The following is a 23,488-nucleotide window of genomic DNA, read 5'->3' as shown; positions in this document are numbered from 1 at the left end:
AGCACTGTTTAAATTGCTCTGTGAAGTAGAATTGATGCCCTTTTCATTCATCTGCAAAGGGAACATAGCCACTGACAGGAATTCAGTATCCAGGAAACCAACTCAAGAATAAAGCTTAATATTTAAACTTAAGCAGAAAAATTTCCCCAGTGTTGATACCATGGCAATTGGAAACTTGAACAATGTCAGAATAAAATATATTTGGACTGACTCACCATTTGATAAAATTTGCATGATAGACATAACTGAAAATACATTTTGCGAACAGAAGCTTCATCAAAATTGTACACAAATATGTGACATTTAAAAAATGAACTCAATGCAATTAAGATGATTCATTAAAAAGTAATTAAAACAAAACAATTTGGTAGGAAAACAGTGTAGCCCCCATAACACTGAAAAAAAGAATTTGGATGTTTTTCAAAGGACTGGCAAGACAACAGAAACAAAACCACAGTTATGGTTGTCGTGGGTTTTGTTCCACAGTGCAACAGCTGTCATCAGGATCTGCTAGAAATGAAAGTTTATTTCCACGGTTCTCCTTTACTTCCTTTACAAAATTAAACGTCTGGTCATCTTTAAAACAGTATTTCCATTCAGACGGTCACAGTGGGATGTGATTAAAGTTCAGTTCTTTTTTTTTGCAAGATATCCTGACCATCTCAAAAATGTTCTTATTGCATAAATCTAACACTTTCAACTCTCATTCTGAGCTCAGTTTATGGGATTTTTTTTTAAACGGCAAGTCTGGCGCTGTTCACTCTCAGACTACCCGACTCGGCATCTACTTACACCACCCTGTTTTAATGAGGAAAAGGGCAGCTGGAGGGAGATCAAAGTTTCACATCTCCCATCACCTGGGCGTTGTTACTGAGTAGTGATGGTTAGAGCAATGGAGTACAATTTTATATGTATATCTAGTAGACACAATAGGTATGTTTAGACAGTATATTTATAGTGGCGGTAATGGGAGAACAGCAATGGACAATGATTAGATTAGATTAGATTAGATTTCCTACAGAGTGGAAGCAGGCCCTTCAGCCCCACACCGATCCTCCAAACAGTAACCCATCCAGACCCATTTCCCTCTAGCTAATGCACCTAATGATATGGACAATTTCGGATGGCCAATTCACCTGACCTGCACATCTCTGGACTGTAGGAGGAAACCGGAGCACCCGGAGTAAACCCACGTAGACACGGGATGAACATGCAAACTCCACACAGATAGGTGCCAGAGGCTGGAATCGAACCTGGGTCTGTGGCGCTGTGAGGCAGCAGTGCTAACTACTGAGCCACCGTGCCAACCCAGGATTCTTCCCAGGGAATGGAGATTTCAACACTGTTACATGAATAATTACTGTCCTCACCTCATCCCTGTTGAGGCAACAATTGTCAGGCACCTGACCACCTGTTTTGATTCTTTCTGCCCTATTGTGGGTATTTCCTCCTGGAAAATGCTAAAAGGTGGGAGCGAGCCAGCTAGGAGTGGATGGCACAACTGTTAACATTAGTGCAGACATGGGAAATGTGCAGAGGTCTCCACAGAGAGGGATTAGGTAGCACAGAGGCCATGCAGGGTTAATAGTGTGGGTTGCTGCAGTGGTTGAGAGAGAGTGAGAAAGATGTTGCATGCAACAGTGAGAGAGGTGGACCATGAACTTGGTGGGAATTAGTGCTGTTGCACAACAAGTGAGAGGTAGCAGAGAGAAATTATTGACGCTTACCTCACAGAATAGAGAGAGCACGGACTTCTTGCAGCACAGCTGCATGTTCCTCCACACTACTGCAATCACACTGGCCTGGTGGCAACTTCAAATCAGACTGGTGAGGTAAGGTGGTGCAGCCTCCTCCGATGTCATAGGTAAAGCACATAACCTTCTCTAAACTACACCAGCAACTAGGACTTTTGGATTTCTGTCAGCAAAAATCAGTGTGCCAAGTTGCATATGCCCGCTATGTACCTTCACACAAAGGAACTGTGCAGGATGGCACTGAACTGATAGGGTTTGAGGTGATACCCATTTGTGTTTTAAGTATGACACCAGCTTTGAGAATTCTGTGGACGCACATACAGTGGAGAGTACCTCCATCACCAGCAACAGGGAAGACAGGACAAGTGGGGTGCCACAGAGATGTGATGCACAGCTATTGAGAAGTGTTTTGCAAAAAAGCATGAGAAATCTCTCTGGGACACACCGAGACAATGCTGCATGAGACTCAACAAAATTGCTGATTCTGATAAAACACTATTTTGATACTTTACATCTTGCATTCATTTGGACATGTTACAAGCGCAGGGGAAAAAAAATTACATTAAATGAGAAGATTGCTGATTGGTTGGCAAGTGGACTCTGATTAGAGGCACTGCCATGAAGGCAGCACCAGTTACTGATGACTGTTAAGCTTTGTTTAAACTTTAACATGTGCTGGTTGACTCTGATTGAACAAAACATTATCTGGAGAAATGAGATCCTAAATGAGCACTTTGCATTAATATTCACCCAGGAGAAGGATTTGGAGGAGAGTGAGAAGTGTGGAGCATGCTAATATGCTACAGCATTTTGAGATCAAGAAAGAAGTGGAGTTGGGTCTCTTGAAGGACATTAAGGTTGATAGGTCTCTAGGGCCTGATGGATCTACCCCAAGTTATTGCAAGAGGCAAGAGAGGAGGTTGCTGGGGCCTTGAACAAGATCTTTGTATCCACATTGCCACTGGACACAACCCAGAAGACTGGCATGTAGTTAATGTTGTTCATCTGTTGAAGAAAGGAAACAGGGATAACCCAGGAAATTAGACTGGTGAGTCTCAGTGATTGGGAAGTTCCTGGAGAGAATTCTTAGGGATAAGATTTATGCACACTTGGAAAAGCATGGCCTAATTAGGGACAGTCAACATGGCTTTCTGTAGGGAAGGTCATGTCTTACTAACTTGAGTGAATTTTTTGAGGAGATAACAAAATTGATCAATGAGGTTGGAGGAGTGTCTGTTGTCTACATGGATTTTTGTAAGGCTTTGGACAAGGTCCCTCATGCTAGGCTCATCCAGAAGATTAAGATGCATGGAATCCACGATGGCTTGGTCGTGCAGATTCAGAATTGACTTGTCCATAGGAGGCAGAGGGTAGTGGTGAAGGGCATTTTTCAGGCTGAAGGTCCATGCTTTTCCTTTAATATTTGATCTCCCAAAGTGCAGCACCTCACACTTATGTGGATTAAATTCCATCTGGTCTGCACATTTACTGAGCCATACTAAAATCGGTGGAGTTGCAGGTAGTGTAGAAGGTTGTCAAAGGATTGTAGCAGATATAAGTGGATAATTGACATGTGGATTAAATTCCATCTAAGTGTGAGGTGCTGCACTTTGGGAGATCAAATATGAAAGGAAAAGAATACAATTAATGGCAGGACCCTGAACAGCATTAATGAACAGTGGGATCTTGGGGTCTGAGTCCATAGCTCCCTGAAAGTGGCCATGCAAGTAGGTAGGGTAATAAAGAAGGCATACGGCGTGCTTGCCTTTGTTGGTCAGGAAGTTGAGTACAAGAGGATGTCATGTTGCAGCTTTAAAAGACTTTGGATAGGCTGCACTTAGCATTGTGTTCAATTCTGGTTACACATTACAGGAAGGATTGGAGGCTTTGGAGAGGATTTGCAAAAGAGATTTACCAGGATTAGGAGGGTATGAGCTATAAGGAGAGGCAAAAAAAATTTGGTTGTTTTCTCTGAAACAGCAGGAAGTTGAAGGGAGACTTGATAGATCTCTATAAAATTATAAGCTACATAGATAGGGTCGACAGTCATATCTCTTTTGAAATGGAGTGGGGGGAGGGGGAAGCTCCAAGGAGATGTGAGGGGCAAGTTTTTTTTAAAAACAGAGTGGTAGGAGTCTGGAAGTGCTGTCAAGAATGGTGGTGGAGGCAGATATGATAGGGGCACTTAAGGGACTTTTAAATAAGCACATAAATATACAAGGAATGAAGCGATATGGACCAAGGGCAAGCAGAAGGGATTAGTTTAATTTGGTGTCATGTTTGACACAACATCATGGGCCGAAGGGTCTGTTCCTGTGCTATATTGCTCCATGTTCTAATGATCACTAGCTATTTTATAGATGGACAATGTGTGGACATTTTCTTTCTGATGTCAGCAATAAAACGAGTGACAACCATTCTGTCTCATTTCTCTGAGCAATGCCTGGTTTAGTATTCAAACAAAGCTTGGCAGTTAACTGCCTGTCATCATTACTCGATGCATTCTTCATGGCAATGATTCTACCAATCAAAACTTGCTCTGAGTATGAAGGTAATTTCCTTTATTTGGATAGTTCTTGTGAACTGCCCTGATGAATTCAATATGAATAGCTTTGATAAAATGTATTTTTTTTCACTATACTCAATGTATATGCTAACAAGTGACTATTTCTCAGAACATCTGAAGTTTCAAAAACCTTTTCCGTGCAGAAGAAACCAAGTCTTATTAAGGTACAGCTACACAAATAGTGTTGACTCTTTGTTTCTTCACCAAGTGACTATTTTTCATGCAAGTCCTTGCAGCTGACCTTGATGCTGTCCTAATGAGACATCCACACATTGCAATATGCATCAGGAGCGAGTACTGGGATTCTCTTTTCACTTCCTAAACCAGGGTATAGTTTCCAACTCTAGCACTCCTTCCAACTATGCCAAAACATAACTTGTCATGGGATCTCAAGTTCAGAGGCAAATGCAAAGCAACATATCTTGCTTTTATGAGCTTCTTGACTGTGAGCGGGAACACATCTGCCGAAATTGTTGTATATTAAATTGACTTTAAACAATGAAATCAAAGAACAGATGCATAGAATTTTTTTTAAAATCCATGATAGGCTAGGAAATGTGTGAGCTCCTGCTTTGCATATTTAAGGCCAACATTAATAAGCAGTAATGTTTATATAGTGTTAGTTCCAAAAACCTACACTGAACAGATCATTAACAGCATGCTTTGTGTCATGTGACAGGACTAGTATTGCAAAAATAAAAATTATTCTCCTTTATTTTCAACAAAACCCCCATGTACAGAGCCATCTGCAGATGGAGCAAAATGTTTCACTCAAATATTAACAGAAATGTGTGTTCATGAATTGCAAGCACTGTTTTAGAATCTCACAATACAGAAGCCGCCCTTTGGCCCATGCTTTGTATTTGTTAAAGAAAGCAACGAGTCTTAATCTTTGTCATTTTTATTATCCTCTCCCTTTTAAAAATGAAACAAACAAACAAACAAACAAACAATCTATGCGGGCATTTGCTTCCACAGGGCTAGGAGTACTGGGTACCTTGAATCCATTCAACATTTCCATGAGGAACAAGACATTCATACCTGAGCATTTCATCTGAGGGGCACGTGTTCATGCACACTTGGTTTATGTCAATGATTGCCTATGATTGCAGTGCTTCTATCATTCTAATATTCAGATACTTGCTTGGCACTTAACTGCCAACCAATGACAATCTTCAAACAAGAGAGAAGTGAACTCAACCTTAAGACATATAATGGAATTACCATGGCTAACCCACCTCTCTCCCAGTGTGTTGACATTCAAAACTTAAACAAATACTGCAATTACAGAACAGGTAATTCACCTTCTGACCTCCCAAAGCCGGTTCACTATCTACAAGGCAGAAGTCAGGAATACTATTTGTCTAGTATAAGTGTAGCTCCAATAACTCAAGAAACTTAATCCCATCCTAGTCAAAAGCAGCCTGGTGGATTGACCACACGGCCACCACCTTGAAAAAATTAATTGCCTGTACCACCAGCGCATAGTGGCAGCAGCATTAGCCATCTGCAAGATACACTGCAGAAACTCACCAAAGTTCCTTCGACAACATCTTCGAAATGTGCAATCTCTACCTCAAAGGACAAGGGCAGCAGAGGTAGTACACAGCCACTAAGTGAGTTTTAGTTCACAACAGACATCACTCTAACTTGGGCTCATTCTGCTGTCTTAGGAACTGTTGCTGGAACTTCTCTCAGGTCAGAACCTGAAACAGCCTTGATTGTAGCAGTGCAAAAAGGTGGATCACCACAACTGATACGAAAACAATTAGTGAAGGGCAACAAATGCTGGCCTTGTTAACATTGCTTACATTCAATTAAATAAAATTGACTGTAAAGAAACAAAAAAATATTGGAACCAGTGGCTTTCTCCTCGAGTCAACAGCACCAACCCATTTGAAACATCAAACCTAGTGTGTGTGGTTTGTGAAATGGGGACGCAGAAATGATATAGAAAAAAAACATTTCCTTCCCCTTCATTGCATTATGAAACGAAGTATCCCTTCAGTCTGAAGATCTAATCAGTTACAACGTTTTGTTCTCAGAAATGATTAACTGAAATACCATGTCCAATTTTTTTTCAGCTACTCTTTTCAAAAAAGGTTTCCAAGGAATCCAGGGCAATGTCCACCTTTTCCATCCAGATGCCATCTTTCACTTTGCATCCACGAGATGAGCACATGGTCTGATTTCAGGTCATCATATCTCATAACACACAGAATCACTCTCGGTACTAATACCCAGCCCTCCACACTGGCAATGTAGTCTCTTCACCAGAAGCTTAGCAGACAATATTTCAGGAGGGCAAGTAAAAGTTATTTCATTATTTAGCCTACAGACAAGTTTCTGGTGATCCTGAAGAGGGATACAATACAGAAGGGATAGTTTCAGTCTGAAACAATCGATGACAAAAACAATAACATGGCTGTGTTTTCAACTTTGAGTAAGGTGATTTATCAAGTTTGGCAAGAACGAACATCATGAAGTTGTTGTGTAAAGATAAAACATAAAATTTACTTTTTTCATTACTTTAGGATAGGGTAGAGTATTAGGCCTGCTAAAATGAGTAAATTCCAGAACTCAAGAAACTACAATGGATTACTATAGTCGGTGAGCCTCTGTACAAATAGCCATTTCTGCATAACACTTCAAATGCTTATTAGATATGGATATATGAAATTCATGAGCAGAAAAAGACCAGTTGCAAAGTTCATTCACAGAAAGATCACCAGAATTTCATGTGACTCTGGTGCATTGGTTTAAATAAAAAAAATGAAACTTCAATTTAAAAAGGGCCATATTAAGCAACAGGATACAATGTCCTTCAATCTCTTTAAAAAATGTCTTGTTTGCAAACCCAAGCTTCAAACTGGTCAATTTTCCACTCTAGTGTTTATGAACAACACACTTATGATGGGTTTTTTACGCTCTGAGGGGAACTGTTGGCAATGCAATTTTAAAAAGCTGGGTGAATTTCTTTGGATACACCATATCATTTTGTAAACCATCTATTATGCATCAGGTAAAGTGGATTTTAAAAACTCCTGCTTTGTCCAAAGCTCCAAGTGACTATTGTCAGACAATGACATGCTGCAGCATCCATATTTATATCTGGCTATATTTAGAAAGCACCAATCCAAGTGCATTAGTAGGTTCATGAAACGTGTGACACGATATTAAGTAACACAGGTCAGAACAGAATAGAGCCAGTGTGTGTTCTGCTGAGCTAAGCTACCTAAACCCCATATTGAAATGGACCAATGTCACAAATGGGAAGGAGAAAAACGATGCTTTGAAGCAGAGTACTACAGATGCTTGAAATCTGAAATCAGAAAATTCTACAAGACACTCAGTAGATTGGACAACTTCTATGGCTGGGGGGGAAGAGTTGGAGAGAGAGAGAGAGAGAGAGAGAGAGAGAGAGAGAGAGATCATGTTTCAGGTTTTGACATTTCATCAAAACTGGGAAAAGATAGAGAAGCAATAAGTTTTGCAAATGAGGTAGGAGGTATAAGAACAAAAGAAAGGTCTGTACTAGAATTAAAGACAGAACAAATTGAATGACAAAAACATGAGCCCTCCAGGACTAAAGGGAGTGGAGATGGGCAGAATGAGAAACAAAGAAACAATGATATGCCCAAAACAGGTGTCCTGAAAATACAACAACAAAGGAAAATGATGGTAACAAAAAGGGGCAAGAGTTTCCTGTCTGAAAATGATCAAACTCAATACTAAGCCCAAAAGACTGTGTCGAGTACTGAGCTGCAAGCCAAGGTGTTGTTCCTGGGGCTGTGTTCAGCCATACTGGAACAACACAGTCAGTTGTGGACAGTGATGTCACCATGACAGCAAGGTGGGGTTAAAAGGACAGGCCACAGAAAACCTAGAGCCATAGACATGTGCTATTAAAGCAGTCATCCAATCAGTGTTTGCTCTCCACAATACTGAGACCGCCATATTGTGAGCAGAATTTTTTTTTGAGAAGTACAAGTAAATTGCTGCTTTACCTGAAGACAGCATCTGGAGCTTTGGACAACGAGGAAAGAGAAGGTCAAAGAAAAGATGTTACGCTTCTTATGTTTGCACAGAGTGGTGTATTGAGAAAGGGTATGAGTGTTTGGATACAGAGGTATGGTCCAGGCTATCACAGAGAGAACAGTCCTTTCAGAATGCTGAAAGGGGAAGATGTAGTTGGTGATGACATCTTGTCAGAACCAGCAGAAAAAGGTGGGGTGGAAGAGAAGACAAGGGGAACCTCTATTATGGCTCTGGGAGGGAGGAAATGGAGTGAGGGCAAAAGTGCAGAAAGTGTGGCAGACATGGGCATGGGCTCCATGTACCATGACTTAGAAGTGGGTAAGTTATCTGGAACCCCTTGGTTAAGGGAAAAGAAGAGATCTATTGTGGAAAGTTGCTTTATTAGAGCAGATATGACAGAGACAGAGGAAATGGAGAATGGCACAGAAGTCCTTACAAGATGTAGGGGGTGTAGTTGAGGTTACTGCAAGGGCAATGGTATATTGCTAGAAATGCAAATAGAAAATGAGTAAGCGGACTTACAAATGCAAACAGAAAATGCAAGTAAACAGACAAAAAGGGTGAATATTGTTTTATGCCAAGTTTTACACTCCTGATTTCTTTTGTTGCTAGTTAACGCATTAAGGCAAACTGGTTTGAATTTTGCTGTCACGGTTAGTCTTGAAATTTCAATAAAGAGCGATGTTGGGGCACTGTAGCCCGCACATTTATCTACTGCTATGTCCAATCAGAAGGAAAGTTACTTTTATTTAAATACAGTAACTTGTTGAATGCAGAAGTTTCATTTTAAATTTAGCAACACAGAAAAAGTTCATCTCCACTAGCAAAAAATTGATCGCTTAGCTTATATAATGCTGGACAGGACAAGATTAACTGACTGAGTTGTAATGTTTACCACTGTTCAAGCTTGCACACAGCTGGTGGACTTTATTAAAGCAAACAATGAATTACAACTATGATTGTAATGTCACTAATAGTCAGCCACAAACCAAATTTACGCATGAAAAATAGTTTCTTAAGGAATGTACCAGAGAGCTGCCAGCAGTTGTGGAATTGTAATCTATGAGTCACATTTTCGGGAAAGGAGACAAAGGAGCCAAAATAAGAGGTAACTCCCAAATTTTGAAGAGCCTTCCTCATAAATTACCTATAGTTAACTACTGATACAGATTCCTCATTTGCAGTAGACTAAGGGGTGTGTCTCAACACTGTCTTAGTCATGCATCTCTGAACTTGTGACAATTCATGTGACACTAGGAGGAAGACAGTTAAACCAGAACTTACAGCAATATTTGATTTTGAAATTAAAAGCAGGAAAGCAATCTATTCTTGTGATGTAAGGAGGAAAAGGCAGGTTGCTTCATCAGTTCTTCAACTTTGCTGTAAAGCTGATCCAGTATAACAAGCAACTAGTTGCTACATTTTTGCATGCCAGAATTGACAGAAAGGAAACAAATTTTTAAAAATACTTTTAAACATCTGAAGTTTAACTGCAAGCATCGAGCATTTCAGTTAGAAACCAACTAATTAGGCAGAGATTGCTAAATGTCACCAACTGTTCCAAAATGGAAGCAATTGACAAATGTAACAAATTTTGACACTGATTTAGGAAAAAAATTGAAGTTTCATTTTTATCAAACTAATTGTATGCAAGCATGAGCAAGAGAAAATGAGAAGAGATATCAAACCTTACAGTGGAAAACCTGAAAAATGACTAAAGATCAAGACAAATAAAAAGGCAATGGATATTAATGTTACAATTCGCACAAGAATCTACTACACTTGCACAGAATTAAAAGAACCATTTTCAAGATCAGAGTAAGAAAAAGGCTGTAAGGCTATCATTTATTTGGCAGATGCTACCTGCACTTTCATACTTACCTGCAGTTTGACCCAGATTCTCTGCCAAACATGAGGGCAAAGTGTTGATTCAATCCATATGAGCTGTTATAAATTAGTGAGAAAATCTGTACCCCTAATTTCACAATTCATTCAAATAAAGTCAGTCTTGCTATTCATTCCGAGTTAAAGAATGTACCAATATGTCATACTGGTATGGAAATCTGTCTTAATTCTGTGACTTTACAGCAAATTGCTGACTCAATTCAAGACACCTGGTATCTCCAATTAGCAAATGCAAAGTGAATCACTATGGTTGAAATCATTCAATTAATTCTTTCCCATCCTTTAGCACATTTTATCAAACTGGGGCCTGTGACACAGGGCAACAGTGTGTGACACTGTGATCCAAGAATAAACAGATGAATGGTGGCTCGAGCCATGTTTGCTCTGTGTTCCTTCAGCATCTTTTCTTGGCTTTTTCTCTCACCTCGGATGCTTCTCAATTGCTCCTGCTGCTTCCTCCGCACTTTAAATATTTTGTTCTCTCTGGGCGACTATGAAGGTTGGACAGACTTTGCAGTGAGAAACATTTACACCCAACACAGCTATGCCTGCAAAACTATTTACTGTCTTCACTTATCTTGTCTACAAGATCCACCTTTTATGCCCTCCATCTTATTTCCCCCGAAACTACCAATCACTCAATTTTGAGCCCATACCTGTCCATATTGTTAACAGTTCCCTCTCCTCAGGTACTGTTCCAGTCTTCATCAAATCTGCCATCATCTGCCTTGGCTCACATAAAACAAATTTCAACCCCTCCATCTTTGAAAATTATTGCCCCATTTCTTCCCTCCGTACTCCATTTCTTTCCAAAGTTCTTGGATGTGTTATTGTCTTTGGCCTGAACTCCTTGATTGACACTACCAATCAGGTTTTTGATCCTACGCAGTACTGAAATTCCTCTGAAATAAACATCCTATGGTGATTGAGAAATACAAAATATCCCTCTGCGTTCTTCTCCAACTGTCTTCTGATTCTGACATTGTGGACCATTCCTCTCCATCACTATCCAGCTCAGTGGAACTGCACTCAGTTCCATGCTTACTTATTGAGGTATAACCAGAGAATCCTGCAATGCCTTCTCTTCCAGCTCCAGCAGAGTTAGCTGTAGGGGTATCAAAAAGACCAGAAAAAAAAAGTAGGAAAAACATAAATGGAAAGCTTTAAAAAAAGTGGAACTACAAAACATTTAGGCTATTATAGGTAGAAGAAACAGAAGCCTGTATCAACCTTTACTATAATTCAGTTTAGTGGAGAAGTTTCATTACGTCCAAAACCTCAGGCGTGGAACTTCAACATTATTTTAACTCAACTTCTGTCGTTTCTACAGCTACCAGCATTTGGTTTAAGGGTTATAGGAAATTAGAGATAGGAAGAGGTAATGGCATGGAAGGATTCAAAAACAAGGATGATAATGTTTACCCATATAGAATCACTGAAGATTTATGTATTTTTCCCTAAATAATGCTCTGTAATCTCAATGTTTTAAGCAAACGTATCCGTTAATTTTTCTTGTACTCATCGACCCTACTTATAATAAAAGGTGGTTAACCTTTGACTTCAATTTATACTCATTTTCAAGGAATTATACATTTGAACTGTTATAATGTATAGTTCCTGTCTATCCACATCTTTGAGCATCCTTTCATTACATGTGAACTCCCATTCCTTGCTTCCCTCAGAAAAACGTACAGCATCACACGTCAACATTAAATTGCTTCTTTCTTTTATTCTTCTATATCACTAACTTGTCCATGCTTTCTTCAAGGTTTTTCAAAACAGCCCTTCCCTTCCAACTCTCACTTTTAAGAGAACTGAGCGAGTGTTTACACTTTCCCAATTGTAAAATGTCCTACAGATACTGTGAACCAGTGGAAGCAGCATTACACAGGGAATTACCATTCCTTATCCAATCCAGTAACATCTACTTGCCTTAACTGCTCCTTGTTCATCAATAACTGTCTACCAATGCTGATACAACTCCTCCTAAATCTTACCCACTCTTTAAATAAAGCTCATGTAATCTTAACGTGACCTGTGACAGTTCCTAATATACATATATCTATTGCATTCTCATTTTTAAAAGTACTTCCAACTATTTCAAAACGCTTCGGATGTCTGAGCTTTCAACTTCTTTGTTAACTTTCTGTTTAAGGGTTCCTGCGTAGATAGCCTCTAAACTAATCCAAAATATTTTCCAGCTAATGTAAGATCCTAAAATCATTAAAAGAAAATCGATTTATTGCCTATTTATTGCTTTTGATTTTTTTATAGGTAATGAATATTTCAGGAGAGCTAAGATGACTACCATCAGCTGCTTCAGCTAGTCTAGCATTTTAATCCATTTCCATTCATCTCGAGCTCTCATTGATATCTTCTGTAAACTTGAAAGTTGTTCTTTTTCTCTCTCAGTTCTTTAATGTTTATTAAAATTTCAAACAATGAAAACAAACCTATTAAAACTTATTTTATGCCCAATTGAAAATGTAAACTGCAACTTGGTTAAATAATCAGTCTTGCAAAAACATTGTTTTACCAGGCATCATGATTTTGCAGACATAGCTTCCTCTCCAGGTTTCCTTTCCAGAACAGTTTAAAAACAATGCACACTACGTGAACACAACTCTGGCTGCAGACCTATATGCTATGCAACCAAAAGGACAGATTGGTTGTGCTGAATGGCCCGTTTCTGTGAAAGACATTCTCCGCAATGGAGGTACAGGGATACCCTAGGAGTCTGTCCGCAAGTCAATTTGTATGCAAGTTGGAACACAATTCAGGACAATGTAAAGAAGCCATTCGTAAGTACAGAAAATGTTCATATGTCAGGTCTTCAAAATTACATCCCTGTTTGGGATCGCTTCATAAGTATGAACATTCCTAAGTTGGATGTTTGTAAATTGGGGTCCTTACTGTACTGGCTTCCTCTTAAACTTGGTTCTCTGCAAGGAAAACACATTGTAACAAATGTAGAAGAATGTTCGCATGAACATTGCTTTGCTGCTAAGAATTCATGGTCAAGAACAATAGTCTAGTCATTGCAAGACAAGGTTATCCTGTTCTCAATTTGAACACATTGTGCTCTGTGGTCTATTACTGGAGCAGCTGAATATTGAGCACTTGCTTCTACAAAAACTGAACTTGAAACAGCCCAACTGAAAATTCAGACCTATTCTGTAGACCAGGAACTATTAGAAGTAATGATCCATCCTCTTCCCTACTCTAATATGATTTTGGAAACAATGTCCGTCTTTTTAAAGCAAAGTCCATTTTTAGATTGGATTACATTCCCTACAGTATGGAAGCAGGCCATTTGGCCCAACAAGACCGCACCAACCCTCCAAAAAGTAACCCACCTAGACCCAAAGAGTAACGGTGAGCATGGAAGAAAGTATACAATTATGTCCACCAGGAGTCAGCAACTGGACCACTTCTTAACAAATTATTTACAATTGGGCAAATAGATCTGAATTTTAAACATCACATATGGCACAATGCTTGAAAATGTAGCAAATAGTAAAAGGGGAAGAGTAAGAGATTCCAACAGATATCAGGCTCCCATACTCCCTGACCCTATATGAGCCCTGACTCATGCACCTAACACCATGGACAATTTAGTATGGCCAATTCACCTGATGTGCATATCTTTGGATTGTGGGAAGAAACTGGAGCACCTGGAGGAAACCCATGCAGACACGGGGAGAATGTGCAAACTCCATACAGGAAGGAGGGAAGGTTGTGATCAAAGGGTAATTTATATCAGGCATGAAATGCCAATTGGATGCAGTATTGATCCCATTTCCATTGATGACGACCATTCAGATTAAGAATCTTTTCCAATTCCCACCCAAGATGTGCCTGCTCCACGTACCCATTTAATTCAGTCAGTAGGAAATAATCCTAGGACTCTATAGCTCTTAGTCTTATCTGGCAAGCTGTTACAAATTGAAGGTTATTGGTCCTCTGATTTTTGATCCATCATCAGATAGGCTTTCTGGCTTGTAAGTGAAATGTTGAGATAATGAATTGGGTATGTAGAAACTGTGAGCACGGGGAGAAAACCATACTAGTCCCGTGCACCGGAGTTGCATCATCTCTTTCACATCTACAAAATTTACCCAAGAGCAGTGAAACAATCAAAACGGGAGTCAGCCATTCCAGTCAAGTTTGCTTGGTCAATCAATTAGCTGTCAGAGCACAATCCGACATTCCTGAACTGTTCTTATATTCCTAGACTTGCCCAGTATCCAAAAATTCATCACTCTCTATTTTAAATATACCCGAATAGAGAAGCCTCAGCCTTCTAAGCAGAGAGGATGAAAAATTCTTGTCCTTTGATAGGACTGAATTGAAAAATGTCTCCAAAATGGCTGATTCCTTCTGACTTCCAGACAGGAGAAATATTCTTCAAGCATCTACTTATCAAAAGAGAGTGTTATATTATGCTTCAATTAGATCACCTCTCACTCATCTAAACTCTACATAGGGATAGCGGACTCGGTCTCTTCTCAGTAAATTCTTTCATCTCAGGCACCAGTATAAGTTACTGTAAATTCTGTTATCAGATGGTCATTTCTCCAATGGGTCAGAGAGAGGCCTACCTCCCTAAACCTTTACCCCTGGTCTAGAATCCAGCAAAAAGATAACCCTTCACAACACTCTCCAATCATCTGTATGGTCTCAGTTTGTTCATAGAGAGATGTTGGTGTCGTGTTAACGTCATTAGGTTAGAAATTCACAACCACAGGCTAATGTTCTAAGGACATGGATTCACATCAGATCTTGGTAGATGGTGAACCTTGATTTCAATAAAAATCTGGAAAGAAAGAAAAGCTTGCCAAATGGTGACCACTGTTGATCATCATAAAAACCCATCTCATTCACTAATGTATTTTAGGGAAAGAATTCAGTCATCCTTACACGGTACGGCCTATAAGTAACTCCAGACCCACAGTAATTTGGTTGGCTCTTAACCACCCTCTGGGCAATTAGGAACACATTAAGTGCAAAGCTTGCCAGCAAAAACCAAATCCCATGAATGAATGAAAAAGTGGAGTGAACTTTCATTGTACTCCCTCGAGTGTAGGATTGAATTTTTTTCAATGATCAATAATTTTGTCATGGGTAAGTGAGATTTTAATTTACATTCTATTTAACTGAAAATAATTTACCTGATTACTTGAAAAATATTTTCTGTCCAGAAGAATAGCCATATTGCTCAGGTTAAAAAAGGTAAGGTCTTGGGTTTATGAATGCTTTTATGATCCAGGTGAAATAATGTTTACCCAAGAATACAGCTAAACTTTTAAAACAGCTTTAGTTTTGTCACTATTAGACATATTTTGAGCTTGATGTATTCAGCTGTGTCTTGCAAATGTTACTTAGACTGAGTGAAGTTTTAACATTACAGTTGTTGTGGAGTCACACGTGTTTCTTGCAGTCAAGAGATACAGATAGTTTTTGAAATAAAACTTAGATATTAGTTGGGACACGGTGGGGGGTGGGGGTGATACTATAGATTCTAAGTAGACGTTATACTCCACTATAGCAGTTACTGCACTACTGCCACATTATTTTGGTATAAATTAAGTAAAGAGGGACAAGAGATCATAAAAGCAACTGATTGATGAAGGACAAAATAGAAGACAGTCAACAGAAATGTTAAACAATATGACAATCATTTTTAAAGACATTAATGTGGAACTGAGTGCACACTAATCAATGAGATTTACTATCGACACTTCATACATTGGCAAACCAATTCAAGTTCTGGATGTCCCTAATCATACACAGGGAGTAGAGGATTGCAAGGGTTAAAGTGTGCAATTCTTATTGGTTTAGGGCATAGAAAATACCTCAGATAGAAGACCAAAAAGTATTTGCTCAATCAGCCAGAAATGAGCGCTGGCATTCCAAATTGGATCAACTGAAAACCACTGCTTTTAAATATCATTCTTTTCTACTGGTTTTGATTAAACTTAAACAACAAACAAACTTATGAAAATATACTTGTATCTGGAATGGTCTTATAAATGATCGGGACTATTAAATTTTTCGATTGGCTCTCTTAACTCTCAGTAATTGTAACTGACTTGGTTCTTACACTACATTTAGGGAAGGAGATCTAAAACAACTCACAATATTCTAGATGTGGTTTCACTAACACACCATATAAAACTGCAGAAAGGTTTCTTTATTCCTAAAACTCCAATCCCATTGTAATAAAGGCTAATATACCATTTGCTTTCCTAACTACTTGTTGTACCAGACTGTTAAATTTCTGTGGTGTGCACAACATAGACGTGCGAGTATAAACAATTTCCAGTCAGAACCATCAAGAAACAGCCAGGAGATCTATTTCTAATTATTTCAAAACCTATGTTCCCAACTAGGCTTAAACAAAAACCAAACCAAAACAAATCTAGCTATTATAACAAAATAATTGTTAATAATTTAGTTTCAAAATTAAAGGTTAATGCCTATTTCAGCTTAAAACCCTCCAATTAAATTTGCATTTCTTGTGCAACACGAGTCATGCCTCCCAAGTTACCAGCACTCTTTTGGTCCAGTCTACATAGCAACTGTGATTAAAGCAACCTTTAGACAACAAATTGGACATCACTTATTTCGAAGATAAGACACCTATAGATAATTTTTTTTTAAATACCAGAAATGCGTTATCCTTTGGGGTTCAAGGCATAGCAGTGTAGAAATTTTCATACTTTCCTGGAAAATGTACGTTGTAGTAATGACACACAGTGGATGTTTTGAGCAGTATTCTTCGTCCCACAACCCAGAGTTTCCACTCACTCAGAGATTGACTATGATGGTAGTCAAACCTGCCCACGAACTGCATAATCAGATGCAATAGCAAAATTTTTATTTAATGTAATTTATTAAATGTAATTGGAATAGTTAAGAAGGGTAATTTGGTAAAGTCTAAGCGATATACCTAAGTACACGTTTTTCCGTAAGAGAAGCATTTTAAATCGTTATCAATTCATCACCTAAGAGTAACCCACTTTTAAATGGTTGAAAATGTCAAAAACACAAACCTACTTTCTAGTTAGATTGAAGTACAATGGTCAATTTAACAAATTTGCAAGAATAATCACTCAAAAATCTTGTAAAACATATTACAGTTCTTGTGCTCAAGTGCTCCAACTTAAGTTTTGTGGAACTTCCTCAAAAGCTTTCAAATGAGCACAATTATCTGATACGCCCAACGTTGATTAATTTACCTTCGGGGCATGTCTAGTTTGTGGGCAGAACCCACTCCGAGCACAAGATCTCTGAAACTTGATTTGTGCTGTGCTGAATGCAATTTGCTCTTTAAAATTTCATGATCTTGTGTGTTTGATCAGCCAATATTGGGGGAGATATGGCATTGTGAAAACTCCAATCTATGATGCTAATGATTAGCGATGAAAATCAACTAATGACAAAACAAAATAATTGTTTCTACTGATGATTAATGTAGATTTATTAGATCACCATCTTGTAATAAAGGTATAATCATTGCTCATTTGAGAACAATTAACCAGGCTAGCATTTTCAAAATGAACAGATAACATAAGCTGTAAGAGTGGAAGAACAGGTGCTTTGTGGATGTCAAGCGTGCTGAGATTTTCTTAGAAGTTATTTATCTCCATAACAAAGTGAAGAATCTTCACAACTGAACAGGAAAATATAATGGGCATTCCAAAGGCGACATTAAGGTGTAAAAAAATCTTTATTTTTCTGTATTTTTGATTGTGGACCAAAATGGGAAAAAGACGGTTTTGAAATTGTGGACAGGATTTGTGCACTGTTTAAAAGCTATCAACCTATTGTAAAAGTGCTTTTCTACACTCTTGTTTGTTCACCCGGTGGAGAAAGGTTAGTTGCAGATGAACTGGCTGCAGGGATTGGCTACGAAGTGAGATTCAACCTGCAACAAGTAGCTGATTAGTGTATGCAGTGACAAACAGCTGTCAATGAAAAAGGCCTTTTGCCTGCCAACTGTGATTGGCTTCCAGGTAGTTTAACAGTATATAGGTGTGATCCAGTTAATTTTCCAACATCAGTTGCTTAAACTATGGATTTTAACCAATAAGTCAGAGACTTTATAATTTGTGAATCAGTCATTCAGTGCCTTCTGCAAGAAATGAAAAACACCTAATAAAGAGAGATCAATGCACAGCAAATCCTGGCAAACCAAAGTGATCATCTCAAGGAACATTGTTGTCAAGGATGAATGAATTGCCTTCCCAGTTTTTCTCTTCACTCATAAAACCATTTTATTCTACCTATCAGTGTGTCTGCAAGGGGAGTTTTAAGGGGGTTAGACTTATATGCCAACAGTTTACAATTGTTTACCTTGAGCTCAAACCTATTTGTTATAAACTCTTGTTAAGCACAGAAACCTAGTCCAAGTTTTCTGTTAACCTGGGTTAAAACACAGGTAAATTGGGGAATTTTGCATATTTTTAAAGACAACACGGTGGTTCAGTGGTTAGCATTGCTGGCTCAGCACCAGGGACCCAGGTTTGATTCCAGCCTCAGGCAACTGTATGTGGTGTTTGCACATTCTCCCCATGTCTGCATGGGTTTCCTCTGGGTGCTCCCATTTCCTCCCATAGTCCAAAGATGTGACAATTAGGTGGACTGGCCACATTAAACTGCTCATAGTGTCCAGGAATGTGCAGACTAATTAGATGAGCCATAGGAAATGCAAGGTTATGGAGATAGGGTAGGTCTGGGTGAGGTGCTCTTCGGAGGTTCCATGTCATCTCAATGGGCTGAATGGCCTGCTTCCACACTGTAGTGATTCCATGATTCTTCTGAATTGCAGGTCTTAATTTCCACCAAATTACCCCTGTGAGATATGACAAAGGACACATACTGACAAACATACTAGCACCTAATATATAGCAGAACAACTCAAGAATTCTCTTGTATTCTTGTTCAAATAAAGAAAAACTTTAATTTTGGCCATAAAGAAACAAATGAAGACAGTCTATATGGATGCTGATAAGTCTGATACAAAAATTCAAAACATAATACACAGCCAATGCTGTACATTTATCATTTAGTCTGAATCAAAAGAAAATCAAACATATTCCGACTTTCACATAGTGAAAACTACCACGATATGGATCACACTAGATGCTTTCTGGTTTTTAAAGGATGTGCTTTCAAATGTATGTACATTGTTTACTAATTATGTCCCGTACTGCTCAACATAAAATTTTCCATAATGTGGAGGTGCCAGTGTTAGACTGGAGTGGACAAAGTTAGAAGTCACATGACACCAGGTTATAGTCCAATAGGTTTATTTGAAATCACAAATTTTTGGAGCGCTGGTCCATCATCAGAAGAAGTGCTCCAACAACATCAATGTGAAGTATATTGCTAAGCAAAAACATATCAGCTTGGTCAGTACTACTGAACCCCATTTGGCAATGGGCACTGAAGTCATCCACCCACAATACATTCTGCACCATCAGGGCTTCCAACAGGTGTTCAATATGAAGGAGCACTGATTCATCAGCACCCAAGGTAACTCCCCCCTGACTGTATAAGTGTACCACCGCTTAGACATACAAGGGTAGTGTTAATATCCAGGAGAAAGTGAGGACTGCAGATGCTGGAGATCAGAGCTGAAAAATGTGTTGCTGGAAAAGCGCAGGTCAGGCAGCATCCAAGGAGCAGGCGAATCGACGTTTCGGGCATAAGCCCTTCTTCAGGAATCCTGGTGTTAATATCCAGGATACTATCTTTGAAGTATCCTTCAACGAGTATGACTATGAGACGCTGTACGGGTTCCTGATGAAGAGCTTATGTTCGAAACATCGACTCTCCTGCTCCTTGGATGCTGCCTTTTTGACTATGTGAGGCTGTAGCTTGATCAGTCTGTGGGACAGTTCTCCTGATTCTGCAGCAATCCCCCAGGGATTACTGAGGAAAACTTCGAAAGGGTCAGCTGTGCTTACATTGTCATTTCTGATTACAAAGTTAGCGTCAAGTGATTTGTCAATTACATTCCTTCCTTTAAAAAAAAAGACTTCCTAACAGTGTGATTCAACCATGTGGCTTGCCAGGTTATTTCAGAGGGCATTTATGAGTCAATCCCACTGTTGGGTCTGCAATCCCATTTAGGCATGATGGCAGGCTTTCACTACTGCTGTTTTAAAAAGAAAATCATGAAACTGAAATATTAACTCTTTTTCTTTCCACCAAAACCGATAGAAATGCTTAAAAAGTCAAGCAGTACCTATGGTTAATTTCAAATTTCTAGAATCCACATTATATTGCTTTTGTTTTAAGGACTCATGTTCCCTTTCACTAGACGAAGATGCAAACCTTTTTCTTAAAGGTAACATGGATCTAAAGGACAGTACAATAATAAGCACTGTTACATAATGTAAAAGGAAACAAAAACTTTATTTCTTGTATGTTCCTTTATAATGAAATGATGTGAAAATGTCCATTTTGGTAGGAAGAATTGGAAAAGTACATCCTCCAAATGGCAAGAGGTTGCAGAACTTAGATGCAGAGCGATCTGGATGTTCTAGTGTGTGAATCACAAAAGGCTAATATGCAAATGCAGCATATATAGAGGTTGATAAAATCATGAGGGGCAAGGATAGGGTAAATAGACAGGGTCTTTTCCCTGGGGTGAGGGAGTTCAGAACTACAGACATAGGTTAGAGTGAGAGGGGAAAGATTTAAAAAGGACTGAAGTGGCACCCTTTTCACACAGAGGGTGGTGCATTTATGGAACGAGCTGCCAAAGAAAGTGCTGGAGGCTGGGACAATCACAACACCTAAAAGGCATCTGGATGGTTATTTGAATAGGAAGGGTTTATAGAGATATGGGCCATGTGCTGGCAAATGGGACTAGATTAATTTAAGATATCTGGTCAAATTGGACTGAAGGGTCTGTTTCTGTGCTGTACATCTCTCTGCTGACTTTCTTGATTAGAGTCAAAGTTATTGCTTATTGGTCAGCTAGCACAGTTAGATGGCTGGTTTGTGGTGCAGAGCGATGCCAACAGCATGGGTTCAATTCCCACATCAGCTGAGATAACCAGGAAGGACTCTCCTTCTCAACCTCTCTCCTCGCCTTGGGCATCATGACCATCAGGTTAAATTACCGGTCATCTCTGAGAGCAGTCCTATAACTGTTAGCACTATGGTAACTTTACCTTGTGTCACAGAAAATGGCAGCCTTGTGAGAATGTGTTCAGTGACTAATCATCATGGTAATTAATTACAAAAATAAAAGTTTTGATATATCTTGCCAGGTTTCACTTTTGAGACCTGACTTGTTCAGTAATAACATCTACTGGGATCAACAATTAGTTATCTGCTAGTTATAAGTTTCTTGAAATTGACAGTGAACACAAATCCATGACTCTATGTACACTACTAGAAGATATTCATGAGTGGGTAAAGATCCACTGCACTGTTAAAGATCTGAAGACTAACTGTGATGTTTATCAATAGGAGAAACCTACTAAATGAGTACGGGCTGAAGGTGTAATCCTTGTCTGCATAACAGTAACATGGTTTTAAAAATGTGTTTTGGCAAATATTTAGCAGTTACATTAATTCCCACCCCTTTATTCTTGACTGCTCATTTTGCAAAAGTGCCCCCTTTGTTGATTGGGGCCTGAAAGTGAGGTACAAAATGTTTCCAGATGTAATATCCAGAAGAATTGTGTCATATAGACATTTCTGTTAAACTCCACCTTAATTAATTTCTCAAAAATCGCTAACAACTAATTTCCATTTCACTACAATATAAAACAAACATCAGATTTATGACATATTGTATTTGTCAGTATTTTAATCAGTTCCTATTAGATTGTTTATACTACAGTGTAGTCCATGCAATTCCATTAATTATCTACTTTCAGTATGATGCAGTTTTAAAAGAGGAAATAAACAGTAAGATATCACGATCCATCTGCTCATGTGTGCCAAATCAATCATTGGGGGGATTTTTTTTTTAAAAGCATTTTAAAAATTTATTTTTTAAAAAAAACAAACAATCGTCTAACATCCGAAACCCAATCGACCCATGGAGAAAGCAGAATAAATATTTTAATGTAAAGACTGGGTTAAAAAAACATCAAACCGACGTCAGTATTCTTCAATTTATTTCTATCCAAGCTTCAAGACGTTTTTTTTCTTCACTTTTTGACTTTCAGCCAAGTCTTTATCTCAATAATTGTCACAAGAGGAGAACACACGTGTAGGTCCACCCAACCACTGGGAACTACACGTCCAAAGGCGTTCTCCTCAAAAAGGTAAAGAATAACAAACGCCCAGTAAAGAAAGTCTCACAATAAACACGATTCACAAACGAAACTCAAAACGATGGAAGAAACACAAAGAATATGTATCAATTCAGCACGAAAACACACTTCCGTAATCTGGCTACAATGTATCAGGCAGCATCGCGTACAATCACTGTATCATTTTAACTACTGATAGTCTTTGATGTAATTCTTCCCTCAGAGAAAGCATTCAAAACACATCCAATCATGGTTCTTACCTGAAGGAACTATCTTCCTTCAAACCTTTGGTAGGGGAAAGTAAGCCATTCCGTTTATTAAACAGCTTCTGAAACAAAGTCGGTGGCATTTTTCCCGTAGGTGTGAGAGTCGGAGTGTAACTCACTACCCCATCGAGCTTCACTGTCATATGACTGAGGCTGGCTTGGTGCCGCCGCTTCAGGAAAACTCCAAACGATTTCTTTCATTGGCCCTCTGTCGACAGACCTGCTCTGTACCGAATGTAATTATTGGCTGCTTCGCGTCGTGTAACCACATGTTTAGTGAGATTTTTTTCAATGTTTTGGTTTTTTCTTAGGGGAGTGTTCAGTGCGTGCAAGGAACTGGTGTCTTTCTTGATCTCGACCAGCAGTAAATACTTCAACATCTTCATACCATTAAGGTTTCGCTGGTTTATATACGCATTACGAAACTACAGTTTTCTTCAGTCTACCATTTACGAACTGCAACACATATGCAAGTAGATTCAAATACAATTTTTAACACGTTTATTCCACACATCGGAGAGGATGGTGTTATAGTTATGTCCCGCTTTGTGCGCTGGCCAATAATTTTAATCACCAAATAAGGCAGGCATGGGAGAAAAAAAATTAACCTCAGAAATTTATAACACAAACAGCCGAGCTGCAGTAACCTTCACCGTGTCGACTGAGTCGGCTTTC

The 23,488-nt window shown here is 38.9% G+C and overlaps 1 protein-coding gene across 2 annotated transcripts in view; it reads right to left on the bottom strand.

Annotated features, from left to right (window-relative positions):
- Window positions 1-22,956, bottom strand: part of fnip1 (folliculin interacting protein 1) — a 110,502-nt gene extending 87,546 nt beyond the window's left edge. Inside the window, exon 1 of one of the 2 annotated variants that reach the window (XM_043703420.2) lies at window positions 22,808-22,956. In XM_043703420.2, coding sequence (XP_043559355.1) covers window positions 22,808-22,956 — 149 coding nt within the window. The remainder of the gene's footprint in view (window positions 1-22,807) is intronic. The other variant, XM_043703421.2, reaches the window with a different exon arrangement.
- Between the last annotated feature and the right edge of the window lie 532 nt (window positions 22,957-23,488).

Source organism: Chiloscyllium plagiosum, unplaced genomic scaffold (assembly GCF_037043375.1).
Source record: "Chiloscyllium plagiosum isolate Xiang-an unplaced genomic scaffold, Cpla_swu_hap1 HiC_scaffold_16, whole genome shotgun sequence".
NCBI classification, from domain to species: domain Eukaryota; kingdom Metazoa; phylum Chordata; class Chondrichthyes; order Orectolobiformes; family Hemiscylliidae; genus Chiloscyllium; species Chiloscyllium plagiosum.
Note: the sequence above shows the minus strand (reverse complement) of the source record. Positions and strands in the feature narration are given on the sequence as shown.